The 19,400-nt window shown below is 35.5% G+C and overlaps 1 protein-coding gene across 1 annotated transcript in view; it reads right to left on the bottom strand.

The window, feature by feature from the left end:
• LOC107600421 (Wilms tumor protein 1-interacting protein homolog) overlaps window positions 1–19,400 on the bottom strand; it is a 35,709-nt gene that overhangs the window by 5,652 nt on the left and 10,657 nt on the right. Inside the window, exons 2-3 of the mRNA XM_016292318.1 lie at window positions 15,535–15,636; window positions 2,878–2,945 (exon numbers count right to left, since the gene is read on the bottom strand). Coding sequence (XP_016147804.1) covers window positions 2,878–2,945; window positions 15,535–15,636 — 170 coding nt within the window. The remainder of the gene's footprint in view (window positions 1–2,877; window positions 2,946–15,534; window positions 15,637–19,400) is intronic.

The following is a 19,400-nucleotide window of genomic DNA, read 5'->3' as shown; positions in this document are numbered from 1 at the left end:
CATTATATATATATATATATATATATATATATATATATATATATATATATGTAAATATGTGTGTGAGTGTGTGTGCAAATAATTCCGAAAATATTTAAATATCTAAAAATAATATTTGTTAATAAAAATATTCCAATAATACTATATATAAAATTAATATATTAAACAAATATTAAAATAATACAACAATAAATAAAATGCAATAAAAAAATAAAACTCTCAAAATGCCAAATAATGACCAGTTATATAAAATAAAATAAATACATACATACATACAGACCAAGTAATTGTAACTGGTTTTTGTACTATCAAGACTGTTACATGAAAGTCTAGTGGCAATAATATCAAAATGACAATAACATTTGACAGAAGCAGATTTCACACAGGAAGTTGATTCCTTCATGATGGATCTGCTGTCTTCCTATCACTCCTGACTGTGTGTGTGTGTGTGTGTGTGTGTGTGTGTGTCTGGCTTTAGGCAGAATAGGATCATATTGGAGGTGGGCGAAGCTACAGCATCTGTTCTCCCAAGAGAATTAGACATCCATCTATCCACTAATGAGCACTAATCGATACAACCCCAGTCTCCACCTCCCTCTTAGGAAACGTTAAATTAAATGAAGCATTACAGCTACATTGTTGAGATCCTACAGCTGGTGTAACTCTAACTTACAGCAAGACTTCAAACGTCAAGTGAGGACATGATCTACAGCACGAGCATCTATAACAGCAGATCAATCCATGACAGGGACGACACTCTCGGCCTTCTATACAGAGGCACATCGCTTTCATTAGAAGGGTTTTAATGGACTAATGCTTCACATTGTGTTGGAATTACTGTAATTATGAGATTCTAAGCCGTTCATGTGCTCAGGCTCAAAAATTAATAGTTTCTATAGCAACAAAAAAATGTGGCTTTGTTGTCAATGACAGGAAAAAATGTTTAGTCACTACATTAAATTACCTCTAGATGTTCTTGCAAGATATTTAAGAACAAAGCACATCAAGAAACAACATTTTACAGTGACATATCAAGCATTACATGAAAGGAGGCCGTTCTTTTAAATGTCACAACTTTCAAGTTGAAACTTCAATACTACTAGGGCTGCACAATCAATTGAATTTCTAATCGCGATTACAATTATGGATGCCACAATTAATCGTTCAAAGTCCACTTATGTTATTCTGAGTGCCTGTGTTTTTTTTTTCTTTCTACAGGTTATCTTAAAGGTTTTTCCATTGTTTTAATTTATATAATACCATGCATATGTTTACTTTTAAAGAAGAAACCAATCCGATGTATAGTTGACATTTGAGGCTTAATACTACAGAAAAGCAATAAAAGTTTTTCAGTTTGAGTGTTTTCAGCTTGTTTATTTTCATATAAAAATATGGTTGCTTCAAACAATGGTATAAACATCATTCAATGTAAATTGTGATAATCGTAATTAATAATCGCAATTACAATTTCAAGGGAATAATCAACAATTGTGATTTTAATTTTTTGTCAATCGTGCAGCCCTAAATACTACTACTGTTCAAAAGTTTGGGATCAGTATGATTTATTTATAGAAATTAATACTTTTATTCAACAAGGGTGCGTTAAGTGAGAGTAAAGACATTTATAATGTTACAAAAAGTTTCTATTTCAAATAAATGCTGTTCTTTTGAACTTTGAACAAAGAATCCTGAAAAACAAAATGCATCACGGTTTCCACAAAAATATTGTGCAGCACGACTGTTTTCAGCATTGATAATAATCATAAATGTTTCTCGAGCAGCAGATCAGCATATTATACTGATTTCTGAAGATCATGTGACACTGAAGACTGGAGGAATGATGCTGAAAATACAGCTGCGCATCACAGAAATACATTACAGTTTAAAATATGTTCACATACACTGTAAAAAAAAATCTGTGACATTTACGGTAAAATACCGGCAGCTGTGGTTGCCAGAATTTCACTGTTAAAAACATGGTAGCACTATTTTAGGTTTTACAGACTTAACTTAATTTCACAATAAAAAAACGTATTTCATTTACTGATGTAATGTTAATAAACCAGCATACTGAAGTACTAATATCTGTTTTGAACTATTGTAATACTGATAACCACCAAAAAAACAGGTGGTGATGAGAAAGTCACATGATGAATCAAAGCTCATTACAAACAGCTCTTCCACAAGCTGAGAAGGGAAATACTAATATATATATAGAGAGAGAGAGAGAGAGAGAGAGAGAGAGAGAGAGAGAGAGAAGGTGCACAGTGTCATTCACACAAACACTAAACCCCAACATGGTAACACACATGATACTGAAATAATACAGTAAGCATTAATTTAACAACATTAGATGTAAGATAAAGCCCTAATGTACACAACTGATAAGAAAAAACTAAAAAGAAACAGTTATTTCAATGAAAAAACTAAAAATATGAAGTGTCATGCAGGGAATTCTGGGAGTGTCAATTTATGGTTTTTCACTGTAAATTATACAATGAGTTTTTCTTTTTCACTTCCAAAAACCGTAATTTTAACAGTATTTTATTGTAAAATTACATTAAATATAATTACAGTTATTTACCGTATATAGTATGGAAAGTTACTGACAAACCAATTAACAGGTTTTTACTGTAGCAGTTTTACAGTCTTTTACTGTTAAAATCACAATCATTTTTTACAGTGTAGAAAACAGCTGTTTCAATTTGTAATAATATTTCGCATTTTTGATCAAATAAATGCAGCCTTGGTGAGCAGAAAAGAGCGTTACAAAAATCTTAGTTTGACAAAGTAAAATTTTTTACAACTCAGAAACTCTATTGTAACTCTGGCATCATGTAAATGCATCATAAGTTTGAATTGAACTCTCATACTCACCAGGAAGTCTTCCTCACAGTAAACTTTTCCATTAATATTATAGAAAGCCTTTCCTCGTAGCCTCCGTCCTGAGTGGGGAAAAAAGATCAAATTATGCTACCACGTCAGAAGTTTCATCTTATATGCTGCAAAAACTGTTGTAGAAGAAACTCCATGTGTCTTCATGCTGTGTGTTTGCAAACAACAAACTAGCTTTTTTATTTTTAATTGGCAACATCAAATGATTGAAAGGATGAAATATGTTAACACGTATCTCTGATGCGTGTTAAGTGAACAGCTGTGTTCATTCCCACAACAAAAACCAGCAGCCTCACAAAAACACTTCAAAAGCTCAAATCTGACTGGTTCTGTTTACAGTGTTTACAGTGTTTCCTAGAATCAGGATGCACAGGTTTATTCCAGCCTGAAAACAAATGCAAACCCTGGTCTGTCGTAGGGCACTATAATTTCCATGATGGGTAAAAAGCAGACAGAATCATGGAATCCATTCATAAAAATGAAGTGTACTATATAACGTGGAATGTCATAGAATTTGTCAAACTTTGGATGAATAAATCAAAGTAGATCAGTACACAGTACATCAAATCGAGATGTGGACTAGTGTCTGTGAATGGCACAGATGCGCGGTTTTGTTTACTACACTCACAGTGTTTTTAGCATCTGCCGTCCGTTTATGGTGACAAACTTAATTTCCAGAGCTGCTCAGAGAGTCACTTTTATGAGCATTTTACCATTTAATTTGAGAAAAACTATCATCATATCATACGCACACAGAAACTTAAAAGTCTTCACGACAACCTGCCAAAATAAAAGTTTGGGTTAACTTGAAGAAATTGTGACAGAAATATATTAGTACTGTCCAACTGAATGTACATCTTAATAATAATAATACATTATTAAAATATTTTTAAGGAATAATAAAAAAAATTTCATCCATGTTTTACGTTTAAACATATGTTGTGCAGCAATTTGTTTGCTAAAAATGTTAAATGCTAAATAGGTTTGATTAATTTTCATTTGATTAAAAGATAAATTAATGTTTTATGCCTTCAAAACAGAAACATTAACAAACATAACACAGGAAAAAAACATTTCAAAGGTCCCTATTATTGCAAAAACAAAAAATAATTACGCTGTTTTTATGAATTCAATTTAATAATACTTTTTGATTGATTTTTTTAAATTTAATTAAAACATTAAAATGGAATGCAGAAAAAATTAAACAGAAAACACAGAATTTGGTAAAAATGAAACAGAATTTGAGAAAAAAAATATAACGTATTTCATTCCAGGGCCCTAAAGAAAATTTAAGTTTTTTAAAACTTTTAATAAATTGTTGATCAATTGTAAAAGTTTCATGATTTCAATTAATTAGACATGCTTTTTGAAGACTACAATTAAATTCAACCATTAAAACTGAAGATGAAACATTAAAACTGTCCAGAAATATTAAAAGGGAAAAAAAATCCAGAAAAATGTAAATAGAAAAAACGCTTGAGAGTTTGGGAAAAATAAAACGCCCTACTTTTCCTAGAATCAGGGTGTACAGGTTTGTACCAGCCTAAAAACAAATGCAAACTGTGGCTGGTCGTTTACCGTGTTTCTGTCTAAATGGGGGTGTTTCTTGTCCAGAAGCAGCGATGGGACTTTATGCCACTAGTCTGACTGCACGAGACTAGGACTTCTGCATCGCATTCAAACACACACAAAAACCACCAAACGCTCATCTTTCTCTCTCTCTCTCACACATGCACAGAGTTCATAAATCAGTCTGACCCTTTTCCCCGTCCCTTAATTTACAGCGCTCAAGGCAGACATCTCGCTTCTTTTCACCATCCCGAAATTTATGCACATGACACATTCAAACAGCCAGCGGGCCGACAGTGAAACCAACACTCGAGTTAATTCAGAGTGATAAAGCGTGATTCACATGCAGACTTGAGGAAAGACTTTCAATTAGTGATGCAGATGCACGGTTTTCACCTGCTGGACCATAAATCAGGTGAAAAATCCCAAAGACGCACAGCGGAGGAGGAACATGAGCCATATAGAGACCAGAAGAACTTTTTATTTTTTTACATCTAAAAGACCCTAGCAATACACCTGCAGTTTTGCACCATCAAGAACCACTTGAAATGTCCTCAGTAATTGCAATAAAAAGGTGCAAATGATAAAGATTTGAGATGGCAATGTAAGAGGAGGATGTTTGTAGACGTGAGTAAACACAACAAACGACGCTGAGATCACTGAGATTTCTGGAGCTGACAAATGTCTGGGGAGGGCCAGATTCCCAACACAAAAACACAGAGAGAGAGACAGAGAGAGGTCTGAGTAAACGGGGACATTCTTTGGGCCTGAGGTCACCGGCTGGTCCCAATGCCCCCCTCCACCACCGAAAACACAGAGAGAAAAAGAGAGAGAGAGAGAGAGAGACAGAGACAGGAGAAGAGAAAGAGAGGGGGGGGGCGAGATTCCTCCAGCCTTTGTCAAAGACGTAATTTTCATTTGATTAAAAGATAAATTAATGTTTTATGCCTTCAAAACAGAAACATTAACAAACATAACACAGGAAAAAAACATTTCAAAGGTCCCTATTATTGCAAAAACAAAAAATAATTACGCTGTTTTTATGAATTCAATTTAATAATACTTTTTGATTGATTTTTTTAAATTTAATTAAAACATTAAAATGGAATGCAGAAAAAATTAAACAGAAAACACAGAATTTGGTAAAAATGAAACAGAATTTGAGAAAAAAAATATAACGTATTTCATTCCAGGGCCCTAAAGAAAATTTAAGTTTTTTAAAACTTTTAATAAATTGTTGATCAATTGTAAAAGTTTCATGATTTCAATTAATTAGACATGCTTTTTGAAGACTACAATTAAATTCAACCATTAAAACTGAAGATGAAACATTAAAACTGTCCAGAAATATTAAAAGGGAAAAAAAATCCAGAAAAATGTAAATAGAAAAAACGCTTGAGAGTTTGGGAAAAATAAAACGCCCTACTTTTCCTAGAATCAGGGTGTACAGGTTTGTACCAGCCTAAAAACAAATGCAAACTGTGGCTGGTCGTTTACCGTGTTTCTGTCTAAATGGGGGTGTTTCTTGTCCAGAAGCAGCGATGGGACTTTATGCCACTAGTCTGACTGCACGAGACTAGGACTTCTGCATCGCATTCAAACACACACAAAAACCACCAAACGCTCATCTTTCTCTCTCTCTCTCACACATGCACAGAGTTCATAAATCAGTCTGACCCTTTTCCCCGTCCCTTAATTTACAGCGCTCAAGGCAGACATCTCGCTTCTTTTCACCATCCCGAAATTTATGCACATGACACATTCAAACAGCCAGCGGGCCGACAGTGAAACCAACACTCGAGTTAATTCAGAGTGATAAAGCGTGATTCACATGCAGACTTGAGGAAAGACTTTCAATTAGTGATGCAGATGCACGGTTTTCACCTGCTGGACCATAAATCAGGTGAAAAATCCCAAAGACGCACAGCGGAGGAGGAACATGAGCCATATAGAGACCAGAAGAACTTTTTATTTTTTTACATCTAAAAGACCCTAGCAATACACCTGCAGTTTTGCACCATCAAGAACCACTTGAAATGTCCTCAGTAATTGCAATAAAAAGGTGCAAATGATAAAGATTTGAGATGGCAATGTAAGAGGAGGATGTTTGTAGACGTGAGTAAACACAACAAACGACGCTGAGATCACTGAGATTTCTGGAGCTGACAAATGTCTGGGGAGGGCCAGATTCCCAACACAAAAACACAGAGAGAGAGACAGAGAGAGGTCTGAGTAAACGGGGACATTCTTTGGGCCTGAGGTCACCGGCTGGTCCCAATGCCCCCCTCCACCACCGAAAACACAGAGAGAAAAAGAGAGAGAGAGAGAGAGAGACAGAGACAGGAGAAGAGAAAGAGAGGGGGGGGGGCGAGATTCCTCCAGCCTTTGTCAAAGACGGCAACCACCGTCAACTACATTTACACTGAAAAAACTGCTCATATGCAGCAAGCTTTAAAGATAACATTTCTTTTGTGGCAAATGTGTATTTTTTCACCGGTAGCGGTAAACATGCAGCAAATCTGTGCATAGTTAGTGCTGTTAAATTTATCACTGAACTGAAATGTTAATTCATTTCAATTATTTCAATAGTGAATGGAAATATATTTTAAAAAGTTAATTCATTTATTAAAAATCCGACGTACATTCATACGGAAGCCCGTTTCTGCTACTGCATAAAAAATAAAATAGGTAATTCTGACTTTTTTCTCACAATTCTGACTTTATTTCTCGCAAATGCAAGGTTACAGTATATCCTGCAATTTCTCGCAAGTCTGACTTCTTTTCTCAGAACTGCGAGTTTATATCCACCTTATATTTCAGGTTAGAATGACCACAGATATTTGTAAATGGTGCTGAGGTGATACCGGTGTTAAGCCGCAACACCGGTTATGTCACTTGTCCACCGCGGCACCGACCCCCACCGTCGTTTAGATTTTTTATAGTAATAAAAATCATTTAGTTCAGTAAAAGAACAGACACTACAATTAAAAACTGAACGCGGCTGCTCAATGCAGCGTGCCGAACGACAGTCGCATCACAGATCAGATTTCATTTCTCAGGTGAGGAGAGAGAGTCGAGCTGACTGACAAGAAGAGTGAGGCGAGACAGACAGACAAGAAGAGTGAGGTGAGACAGACAAGACCATGAGAGGGGAAATTCAAACGAACAATTGCTTTACGCTGAATTGCCGCTATTTGAAAGTGAAAGTAAAATGCGCACTCAGCTTTTACAAGCTATTTAAAAGGGAAGGAAAGCGAGGAAAAGAGGGAACGCCCCCGCCCCCGCGGTGATACCGGTATTACCGGAGTTGTCACAGGTCGATTAACCGGTGGGAAAATTTCCTCACCATCAGAACCCTAATGTCTTACCATATTATTTTAATGTATTGTATTAATTACAAACACACTGGTTTGTAACAGTTTTACCGTTTACTGCACTTTGATATTCTTCTCGTTATTTCCCTACAGCAGATGATGAACCGGAAGTCTCGCACATTCACAGAAAACAGCTTACTTCCACGTTGACATACAACTGCGAGTTTATATATTTTTTTAAATTGTGAGATAAAAAGTCGCAATTACCTTTTTTAATTTTTATTTTTTTCAGTGGCGGAAATGGGCTTTCATACATTTAAAATAGGGATGAAACGACTACCAGTTTGACGATAAATCGTGATAAAATTCCCCACGGTTAGAATTACCGTTTCATATTTTAATTATTATTAAAACCGTATTCGATTATCGTGATATGAACAACTCAGGATAAATAAATACTGTCCAGCATAAAGCAAAGTTTTAAGTAACAGTCTCCTGATGTGCGCACAGCCGGGTAGTTTCAGAAAAGGTGGAAAGCTGGGAGGTTTTAAAAGAGTTCTAAGGGAATTATACAAATGAATATATGAACGAATTACATGAATGTACCTCTGAAGGTTCTGACTTCAGAATAGATTCGATGGCATTTTGTTTTCATCTTTGCTCCATGTAATACCTAATAAAGTAGTGTACTTATAGCAATGCTTTGTCCACGGAGGTTATGGAAAACAGCTCTAATTCTGCTGTTCCATAAGCGCCACCTGCTGTCAGAGAGTGGATCTACAGAGAGTTACATTTACATTCAGCCTGTGTGCAGATTTTGTCTGGCCAAAAAATGGACCGAATTTGCATGCCCTGCTGTAAATTTTGACCGGTTGATGAAAAACAAGCTTATGTGGATTCTACACATTTAAACAATTCGGATGAGGTATCTAGAATTATTTATGGAGCAGATAAAATAAATACAATCATTTATTAATCATTTGTCATTTTGACTTAACCCTTTTCTTTATTTAAAATTTATTGTACTGAAATGTGAGGTTTACCATTTTATCAAACCTTTTCAAAGATTTATTTGAACATTTCGTACATGTTTTTAGATAAACTGTAAAATCCAGACATAATTTTTAAATGTTATTGTTTTAGTGTTTATGCAAACAAAAAGCTATTTTATTTGTTGTTTGTTGATATTAAATATAAAACTTAATGAAAATATTTAAGTGTCAGTACTTTTAGAAAATTTTCAGCACATTTTACCAATACCGTGATCATTTTAGTCACTATAATCGTGATAAGAAATTTTCATACCGTTTCATCTCTAATTTAAAACTTCTTGCATTAAGCTCGTTATATGGCTGAGGGAGTGATGGCAAATCTTTCTCTATTTTGACCGATGTAATTGGTCTCTTGATATTTTTTCCTCTTTGGGAAAGACATAGAAACCAATCGCAGATTTTTTTCTTTTGCTATTAGGGCAAATGGAAATGCAAAAATTAAATTTGCATTAACCCGCAATTCACATGCATCTCTTCTACTCCACTATTCTCAGAAAAGTGTGTGGGCAGTTTTATTTTCACGGTCTGCTCTGTTTTACACTTGAATGCATGTTTCCCATGACAGTCACAGTGGCTGCAGAGCTTCAGTCCTCTACTGAACTCACTCAGGATCATTGCCATATGTGATGCAAGAAAAAATGAGGCTATGGGGTATAGATGACGTCAGTTCTACTGCCTTAACATTTGAGGTCACACTAATTTTGAGTGCAAGTTTTCTGGAATGAAAACATGCAGATGAACAACTTAAACTTGAGAAAAAATGAGAAACGTTGACCGATGTAATTGGTCTCTTGATATTTTTTCCTCTTTGGGAAAGACATAGAAACCAATCGCAGATTTTTTTCTTTTGCTATTAGGGCAAATGGAAATGCAAAAATTAAATTTGCATTAACCCGCAATTCACATGCATCTCTTCTACTCCACTATTCTCAGAAAAGTGTGTGGGCAGTTTTATTTTCACGGTCTGCTCTGTTTTACACTTGAATGCATGTTTCCCATGACAGTCACAGTGGCTGCAGAGCTTCAGTCCTCTACTGAACTTGCACAATTGGTGGCTGACTAAATACTTTTTTGCCCCACTGTATATATATAGACACCTCCAAACACGAAATGACTGTGATCTCCTAGTAGAAAAGGCAGAAATCTAATTTTGTCAAAGCGTTCAGAGGCTGATATGATTTTCTCATTGTAATATGGCTGACTGCCTGTACACACACCACATCTAAAGCGATATGACACAGTATCATTAGAACACAGCACACAGCTGCTGGGGACTGCTGGGAAATCTGTCTCGAGCATAATCAAAGATCCAGAGACAGCAAGCACAACAGCCGAGAGAAACACGGAGCGCAGCACTGAGAACATTTAAAAAGAGAAAATACCACGTGCTCAACACAATAATGAATATAGAAACACACATGACTTAAAACAAAACAAGAGCTGGAACGATAGAACAATAGGAAGAACAGAAGAATAATAGAATGATCGGTAGAATATCAGACAGACAGATATATAGATATGACAGACAGAACAAACAAAGGATAGGTAGACAGAAGAAACGAACGAACGAAGGGTAGACAGAAGAAACGAACGAACGAAGGGTAGACAGAAGAAACGAACGAACGAAGGGTAGACAGAAGAAACGAACGAACGAAGGGTAGACAGAAGAAACGAACGAACGAAAGGTAGACAGAAGAAACAAACAAACAAAAGGTAGACAGAAGAAACGAACAAACGAAAGGTAGACAGAAGAAACGAACAAACGAAGGGTAGACAGAAGAAACGAACAAACGAAGAGTAGACAGAAGAAACGAACGAACGAAAGGTAGACAGAAGAAACAAACAGATAGAACGACAGCGACAGAATGACAGACAGATTTAAAAAAAATGACATAAACAGATGGATAGAATGAATGACTCACCGAATGAATGAATGGCTGAATAAACAACAGGCCTAGACTTAATTATAGACCTAATGATCCGATCTGAAAAACAAATCACATTTTCTTGTGCAGTGAGAACAAAGACTATGTGTCTTTTTTGCTCCTTTCCTGACGCTGAGAGAAAACACACACACACACACACTCCACAGCGAGAGAACAACCATTTCTTTATCATCTGCAGGTGGGTTCACCCCAGTGCATGATGGGATGCTGGAGGTGATGAGTCACTCAAATGGTGTATGTACATGTTCGGGAATTCACATCCAGACTGTATTCAGTGTGTGTGTGTGTGTGTGTGTGTGTTACTGTAAAGAGGGGAATTTTGGTCTGTGGTTCAGAGCATGTGCAGGCCTGCTGGTCCCACACATGCTCTTCTGCCCCCCCCCTGCTTTACAGGCAACACAAACAACTGTACTGACTGCAAAGTGGACAATGAAAATTGTGAAAACTAAAGAGACGAATCCATGTGTGTGTGTTACTGTAAAGAGGGGAATTTTGGTCTGTGGTTCAGAGCATGTGCAGGCCTGCTGGTCCCACACATGCTCTTCTGCCCCCCCCTGCTTTACAGGCAAGACAAACAACTGTACTGACTGCAAAGTGGACAATGAAAATTGTGAAAACTAAAGAGACGAATCCGTTCAAATAAATAGAAATAATTATTTCCAACAGTTCTCTCTTACTGAAAGCTAAAAACAATATGAAATATTGTCTTCTTGAAGACTGAAGTCTTGTGCAAATAGAAACATCTCACCTGAGGTGTCTGCATTAAGTGTGAGAGAAAGAGAAGAAAGGAGAGTGAATGAAACATCATAATGACTCTCTCCCTCTCTCTCTGTGTGTGTGTGTGTGTGTGTGTGTGTGGAGGTACATGAATGCTGCTCACACACTTGGCCGAGGCCTGCGGGACGCTCAGGGCGCGCATACACTCACCTTTAAAATTGTCACACAGTGTTTGTGATGCTTTAAGTATGTGTTTATGAGAACAGGAGTGTGTTTGTCCGTGTCATGACTGATACGGTGCTGGTACAGCGATCCATGACACAGAGAGAGAGAGAGAGAGAGAGAGAGAGACGGAGGAATACATGAGTGCATTCCTCTCTCTTTGATGAGAACGGGGCGGGTGCAGCTCTGGACGTGACAGCAAAGCTCAATTATACATGGAGACAGACACAAAAACAGCCAGAAGAGCATCGAGAACTCGGTCTCTCATAGATAGATAGATATTCAGATAGACAGACGTTCAGATAAAACGATAGACAGATAGATAGAACAAACGATAGAACTAATGATAGAGAGAGCGATAGATAGACAGAACAGCAGATAAAAATAGAGTAATATAACGAACGATAGGACTAACAATAGATGGATAACAACAGTGACAGAATGACAGAATGAACAATAGATAGACAGAATGACAGACCGATGGAATGCTAGATAAAATTAATGATAGAAGATAGAATGATAGACAGATGGAACAAACAATAACAAAAGACAGAACTAATGATAGAACGAGCGATAGAACTAACAGATAGATAGATAGATAGACAGATAGATAGATAGATAGATAGATAGATAGATAGATAGATAGATAGATAGATAGATAGATAGATAGATAGATAGATAGTATTAATTACAGAATGAACGACAGAACCAACGATAGAGTGATAGAATGAATGATAGAATGAACAAGAGAAGCAATGATAGATAGAACGATAGATAGATCCTGCATCAGCAGCGGTTGTCATGACGCTCAGCACTTCTGTTTCTCCTCGGCTGAGCGTGAGAGTCAATTAAAGTGTAGAATATGGTTCCTTTAAACTGGTTTTTGGGCCTAATTAGGCCAGAATAGACGTTTAGTGCTTATTGTGTCGACAGATTTCTTGATTATAATGGGAGCGATTTAGTGATTTTCAACACATCACAGCATGACGCTCTAAAGGTTATTTACAGTTTCCAAATAACATTGCAACTTAATTATATAGAATAATAATATAAACACATTGACTCTTTACAACAGCTTCAATTATGTCAGTATCTTTTTGGTTATACGTTGTGAGAATCACTAAACTGAGTCTTTTGTTTTAAAGTATTCTGAAGCTGTTTATCTCACAATTCTGACTTTTTCTCACGGTTGTGAGATATAAACGCTCAGAACTCAGAAATGTGAGAGAAAAAAGATAGAATTGCATGAAACAATGTCTAAATTGTGAGATAGAAAGTTACTATTACTTTTCTTGTTTTTTTAATTCCGTGGCAAAAATAAGTTTTTTACACTGACAGACTTACTATTTATTTATTAAGAATCATCTGATCTTATGGTTCATCATGTTAAATACATTTTAAAAATGTATTTTATTTAAAAATAAATAAACATTTATAACTAAATTTAAAAAAAAAAAATATAACATTTTTAAATATTTTTACATTTAAATTGTAATTTTGAAATTGAAATGAAGTCATAAAATCAAGTCAAAAATTATGTCATGGTTATGTAATGTGCAAAACATGCTGGGGTTGAACGTCATCCAAAAAATAGCTAGATCATGATATATACCATTATCATAAAAATGAAGATTTTGGTCATACTATACCCCCGCACCTCGACTCATTTCACAAAAATAAGTTAAAGAAAACTTCTCTCGCTGAACTGGTATTTTTCTCGAACCTCTGAAGAAACACATGGTTTATGTTCCATCTCCTCCGCTCTTAAAACATTACAGCGGCTCATGATTGCGCTGAAGTACTTAAGCTCAACCACAGCAGCTTATTCATCACAGATAAACCTAACATCCACAAACACACTCGAACGTCACGCTAAAAAGCTCCTGTGAACTTCAAGAACCCATTATACCCTTAAAAGAGGTTTCCAGTTCCTCCCAGAATGCATCCGGTTTACCGGCCCGCTTTCTTTCGCCAAACAATACGTGTACAGCGAATGGCTAGCATTACGTGTAAATTATCTGCACTGGCTGTAAAGCGTGAGGAAACAGTATCTGTGCGGAGGGGAAGAGAGAATGAAAGAGAGAAAACTGAACAGCAGTTGTGCTCTACAGCACTGCCGTGATTTCTCTCTCTCTCGCTTACAGAGGAAACAGGAGAACTGAGGACACGTCAGGTGACGGAGCTGCCCTGCGGCACGCACACACACACGCGCGCGCACACACACACACACACGCGCACGCGCGCACACACACTCACTCACTCACACATACACTCACACACACACACACACACGCGCGCACACTCACGCACACACTCACACACACACTCTCACACACACAGGTTTACATTTGTGAAAAGTGGGGACTCTCCATAGGTGTAATGGTTTTTCTACTGTACAGACCGTATATTCTATTGCCCTACACCAACCCTACCCCTAAACCTACCCCTCACAGGAGACTTTGTGCTATTTCAGATTTTCAATACACTCCATTCTGTGTGATTTATAAGCGTTTTGAAAAGTGGGGACATGGGGTAATGTCCTGAAAAGTCACCTTCTCCTTGTAATACCTATGTTATACATTTGTCGTTATACAAATTTATGTCCTCATTTGTCACAAAAACTCGCACACACACACACACACACACACACAGCGCTCCCATGAACAGAAACACTGATCAGGACAAATGTGACACGCTCAAACACAAATAAACACGCGCTATTCTACAAGACACCATTTCCAGGAGTGAGCCTATACATGCAGCACATGATCTTCACCATACGGCGAATTAAACGATATCACAAACCACATAAAAACTCCCATTTTTAGATGCATAATTGTCATTAAATGCATAATTCTCTTATTTTAGATGCATATTTATAAAACAAAAAGCACAATTCTGTAATTTCAGATGCATAATTGTCATTAAATGCACAATTTTCCCATTTTAAATGCATAAATCTAATTCTTGTGCATCTTAAATGGATGAATTGTGCATTTAATGAGAATTATGCATCTAAAATTGGAGAATTGTGCATTTAATTAGAATTATACTGCAATAAGATTAGAATATTTCATCTCACTAAATGCACAATTCTGTCATTTTAGATGCATAATTCTCATTAAATGCACAATTTTCCCATTTAAATTCTTGTGCATCTAAAATTGGAGAATTGCGAATTTTATTAGAATTAGCATTAAATTAGATAAGAATCTTCCATCTCATTAAATGCACAGTTCTCTCATTTTAGATGCATAATTCTAAATAAATGCACAAGTCTCCCATTTTAGATGAATATTTCTAATTCCTGATTGTGCAGTTGATTACAATTAGATTTGAATCTCCCATTTAAGATGCAAAATTCTCATTAAATGCACAATTTTCCATATTTTAGACACATAATTCGCATTAAGTGCACAAGACTCCCATTTTAGACGCATAATTCTCTTTAAATTTACAATTCTCTCATTTTAGATGCATTATTTTCATTAAATGGACAATTCTCCCATTTTAGATACACAATTCTCATAAAGACTGCACAATTTTCCCTTTTATAATTAAATACATCATTTTATTTTGGAAATATGTTCATGAAAATTATTCATGCTGAACCAAAAGACCAAATGGACCTCTGTTGATAGCAAAGACACAAAATAACATGCTTTAGACATGCAAAACACAACAGCGCATCAGCAGAGGTCCATTTGTTCTTTCAACATATTTCTAAGTAGAATCACAAATTGAAATAATTATGCATTATGCATTTAATTAGTGTGTGTGTGTGTGTGTGTGTGTGTGTGTGTGTGTGTGGATACTCACCGCAGGAGCAGCAGGTGAAGCAGTTCGTATGATACAGGTTCCCCATCGCCTGACACGCTTGACTCGCTCCATACACACCTTTACCACACTTTACACAGATACCTGGAAGAGGACAGACACACAGACATCAACATATTTTCCTTACACCTTGAATACATGTGAATGCACACATGTATCCTAATCAAAAACAAAGTAGTTTTTAAACAAATTCAGGTTTGTGTTTTTTTCAATTACTCCACCACATGGCATTTTACTTACCTTGGCATTAAAAAGATCTGATATTTAATACAGAAATTAACATTGCACTCATCATGGTGTATTTAAACTGTTCAGTGTATGAATTGCATTATGAACATATTTTTTTTCAATTACTCCACCACATGGCATTTTACTTACCTTGGCATTACAAAGATCTGATATTTAATACAGAAATTAACATTGCACTCATCATGGTGTATTTAAACTGTTCAGTGTATGAATTGCATTATGAACATATTTTTGAACGAATTAATGGATAGGATAAAAAAAATAAAATCACACCAAATCAATCAATAAATAAATATAAAATAAAGCCAATTAATTTTAGCCCACACAAACATAAAACTATTAAAGATGGTCCATAACATATCTTATAAAAAACATTTTTTGATGATTGTTTATTATTGTTTTATTAGCTATGTTCAGCACTTTGGGTTTACTGTGTAGTTTAAAAAAAGTAAATAATAATAAATAAAATAAAATAATAAAAATGTAAGTGATTAAATAAATAGTATAGTATAGTATAAATTTATTTAATGCCATGTCAGCATCAAAGGCTATTTTCACGGCAAAAAATTTTTTAAAAATACAAGTACAACAAATACAATAAAAACCAGCAAACAAACGTTATATCACACAAGATTTTTTACATTAACGTGATAAAAATTCTAAAACTTTTCCTGGCAAAATTTGACTAAACTCTTTATGTGAGTTCACTTCATAAATGAGTTTTCTCTGTACATTAAAAGCTGGACAGTCCAATAAAATATGTTTGATGAAATAAATAAATGAACTCTAGTTATCCGTCAAGCGCTCGGCATGATGGGAGAACGAGTCAGCAGCACTAAAGCCTGCGGTCTCACGCAGAAGATGGCCTTCGCTGGGGGCCGCATTCCTCTCCGCAGCCACGATCAACAGCTAGAGAGGTCACCGCACCGACAGGACACCACTTCACCCCTGAGACGACCGTGAACGACGACAAACATGACACATCGCACATCAACAACTATTCTGATACTCAATTCAGTGTTTCAGGAACTTCTGTCTTCAAATCTCAAAACGGATGTCATTCAGCCCATAACAATTTAAGAAAACCTCACTTAAAAGCTCAATTAACATAAAACCCATTTGTGTGTGTGATAACAGGCTCTAGAACAGAAGCACTCATCAGATAAGCTCTCAGTGACTTAATGGTTAACTCATCAAGATAATTATAGCATCATCGAGAGGGAATTTCATGTACCACAATCCGGCACTTCTGATCTAATCGTGTTTGTAAAAGTCCCGGCAGGGGCTCGCTTTATCTACATCGCTCACGGCTGAGAGGTGTGGCGTATAAACCTCCACGACTGCACAAATCAGCCACTAGACACCCCAAGAACTGGAGAGGTCAAATGTAGGGCTGCTCAAATATGGCAAAAATCATAATCACGAATATATTGGTCAATACTGAGATCATGATTATTTAACACTAATTACTAGTTGACTTTGGAAACATTATGCATTTATTGAACTTTTAAAACTTGTCTTTTTAACAGTGAATGCTCCTGAACTTCCCTGGACAACTGAGAACAAATATAAAATAAATGTAAAAAAAAATAAATACAAATAATATAATATAAATATTAAACAATAAAGAAGTAAACATAATAAAAATGAAAATATAAATAATAATAAACAATATAAATATAAAACAAACGATATAAAAAATATACAAAACAATATGAAAGTATAAATAATATAAATATAAAAATAATAAACAAAAATAAAACTATAAATAATTTAAATATAAAATATACATATAAAAAATAATACAAAAAATATATAAAATATAACCAATATAATATAAATATTAAACAATAAAAACATAAAAATAATAAATAATGTAAAAATAATAAACAAAAATAAAACTATAAATAATTTAAATCTAAAAAAATACATATAAAAATATACAAAATAAATATAAACAATATAAAATAATAAACAAAAATAAATGTAATATACAATCATACAAATATGATATATAATTTAAAAATAATAAGCTAAAAGAATATAACAAATAATATAATAATACATTAAAATAATATAACAAATAATATAAAAATAAATTCTATAAAAATAAGTAAGACCAATTTTGCTGTTGTTGTGCTTCGCTGTAAAAGAAAGGGTGTTCGGGATTTATAACACAAAACAAAACAAGAGCATCACTGTGGCACAACAATTATTTTCTTGATGATCTTGTTGCAAGTCAAAACAGTACGTGAATATAAAATGTGATTAGAAAGCCCTAGTAGCAAGTCAATATCAACAGTACTAGTCTTTCAACAGTTTCTTAGTGTCTTCCTGATCATTGTTTTTCCATTCAGTTAGTTCAGTAGGCAGTCTAATAGTCTACTCTATCAGCTGTAAACACGTGTTATCATTGTCCATCTTTACCACACTCGTGTTTTTATTAGCAGCATGGAACCAATAGAGTTGAACAGCAGTGTTTGGTTTTTCAATAGCTGGATAAAAGCTTTAATAATTACCTGATGAAACCTCCAGCAAAGCTACACAAGATGCGAAAATACTGAACTGTCATATAAAGGACTGCATTCTATAGAGCATTGCTTTTTGTTGTGAAATTGCGAAATTTCTATCATGAAGCAACCTTTAAAGGTCCCATATTGTCAAAACTGAAATTTCCTGGCTTTTTTCACGATAACTGAGGTCTAGGGGCTATGTAACTACCATATAAGTTTCAAAACAGTCAGTCCACAGTAAAATGCACACAGCCTGCATAAAGTAGCTGAGATTTTTCACAAACCGTTGTGACTTCCGTAAAATGTTGATGTCAGAACTACACAGTCACCGCCTTCAGTCCGAGCACCGCCCACTGTCCCGCTCTCCTTTAGCCAAACCCCCAGACAACATCGCGTCCACGCCATTGCTGAGCAACAACAACAACACGGAAACATGTGAAAAAGGTTAACTTTAACCACGAAACCAGATCGGCCGACCTGTAACGTTACACTCTCACTCAAAGGATGGACGATCTGACAGGACTGTTACTATGAGGTGATCACATCTAATGTGTAAAGTAAAGACAAACTCACCGCGTCTATCTAGTCATGATGAAGATGTGTATACATTTCAATTTCAGCAGGCAACTATTTTTACAGCTACATTATTGTTCCAGCCACAATTAATCACAACAATGTATATACAATTACAAATGATTATATATAAATCATCAGTTTGTTGTTTTACACACATGCACACACACATTATTTCATACACGACATAGTCGTGAGATGCAAGAAACATAGACATATGGCAAGAAATCTGTAGACGCTCCCATAACAACAAAAGACAATCCGTTATGAACCTTTTCTGATAAGGAGTGTGCCCTGCAAACGCGAGCATCTTTGACGATCGTTTCTGTCCAGTCCGCTCGTTTTATCGTGTTTAACCACAGCTGTCGTCGGTTTTTTGTCTGGCAGTGGCAGCAGATATGCGATCAAATTTCTAATTTGAGGCTGTATTACGTCGATTCTGGCACCCAACAACACAACAAGATGATATTTTAAGCTCCTTATGTAGCCGAATCTGTGCTGGTTTGAATGGGC

The sequence above is a fragment of the Sinocyclocheilus grahami genome, unplaced genomic scaffold, assembly GCF_001515645.1.
Source record: "Sinocyclocheilus grahami isolate Dianchi unplaced genomic scaffold, SAMN03320097.WGS_v1.1 scaffold14.1, whole genome shotgun sequence".
Taxonomy (NCBI): domain Eukaryota; kingdom Metazoa; phylum Chordata; class Actinopteri; order Cypriniformes; family Cyprinidae; genus Sinocyclocheilus; species Sinocyclocheilus grahami.
Note: the sequence above shows the minus strand (reverse complement) of the source record. Positions and strands in the feature narration are given on the sequence as shown.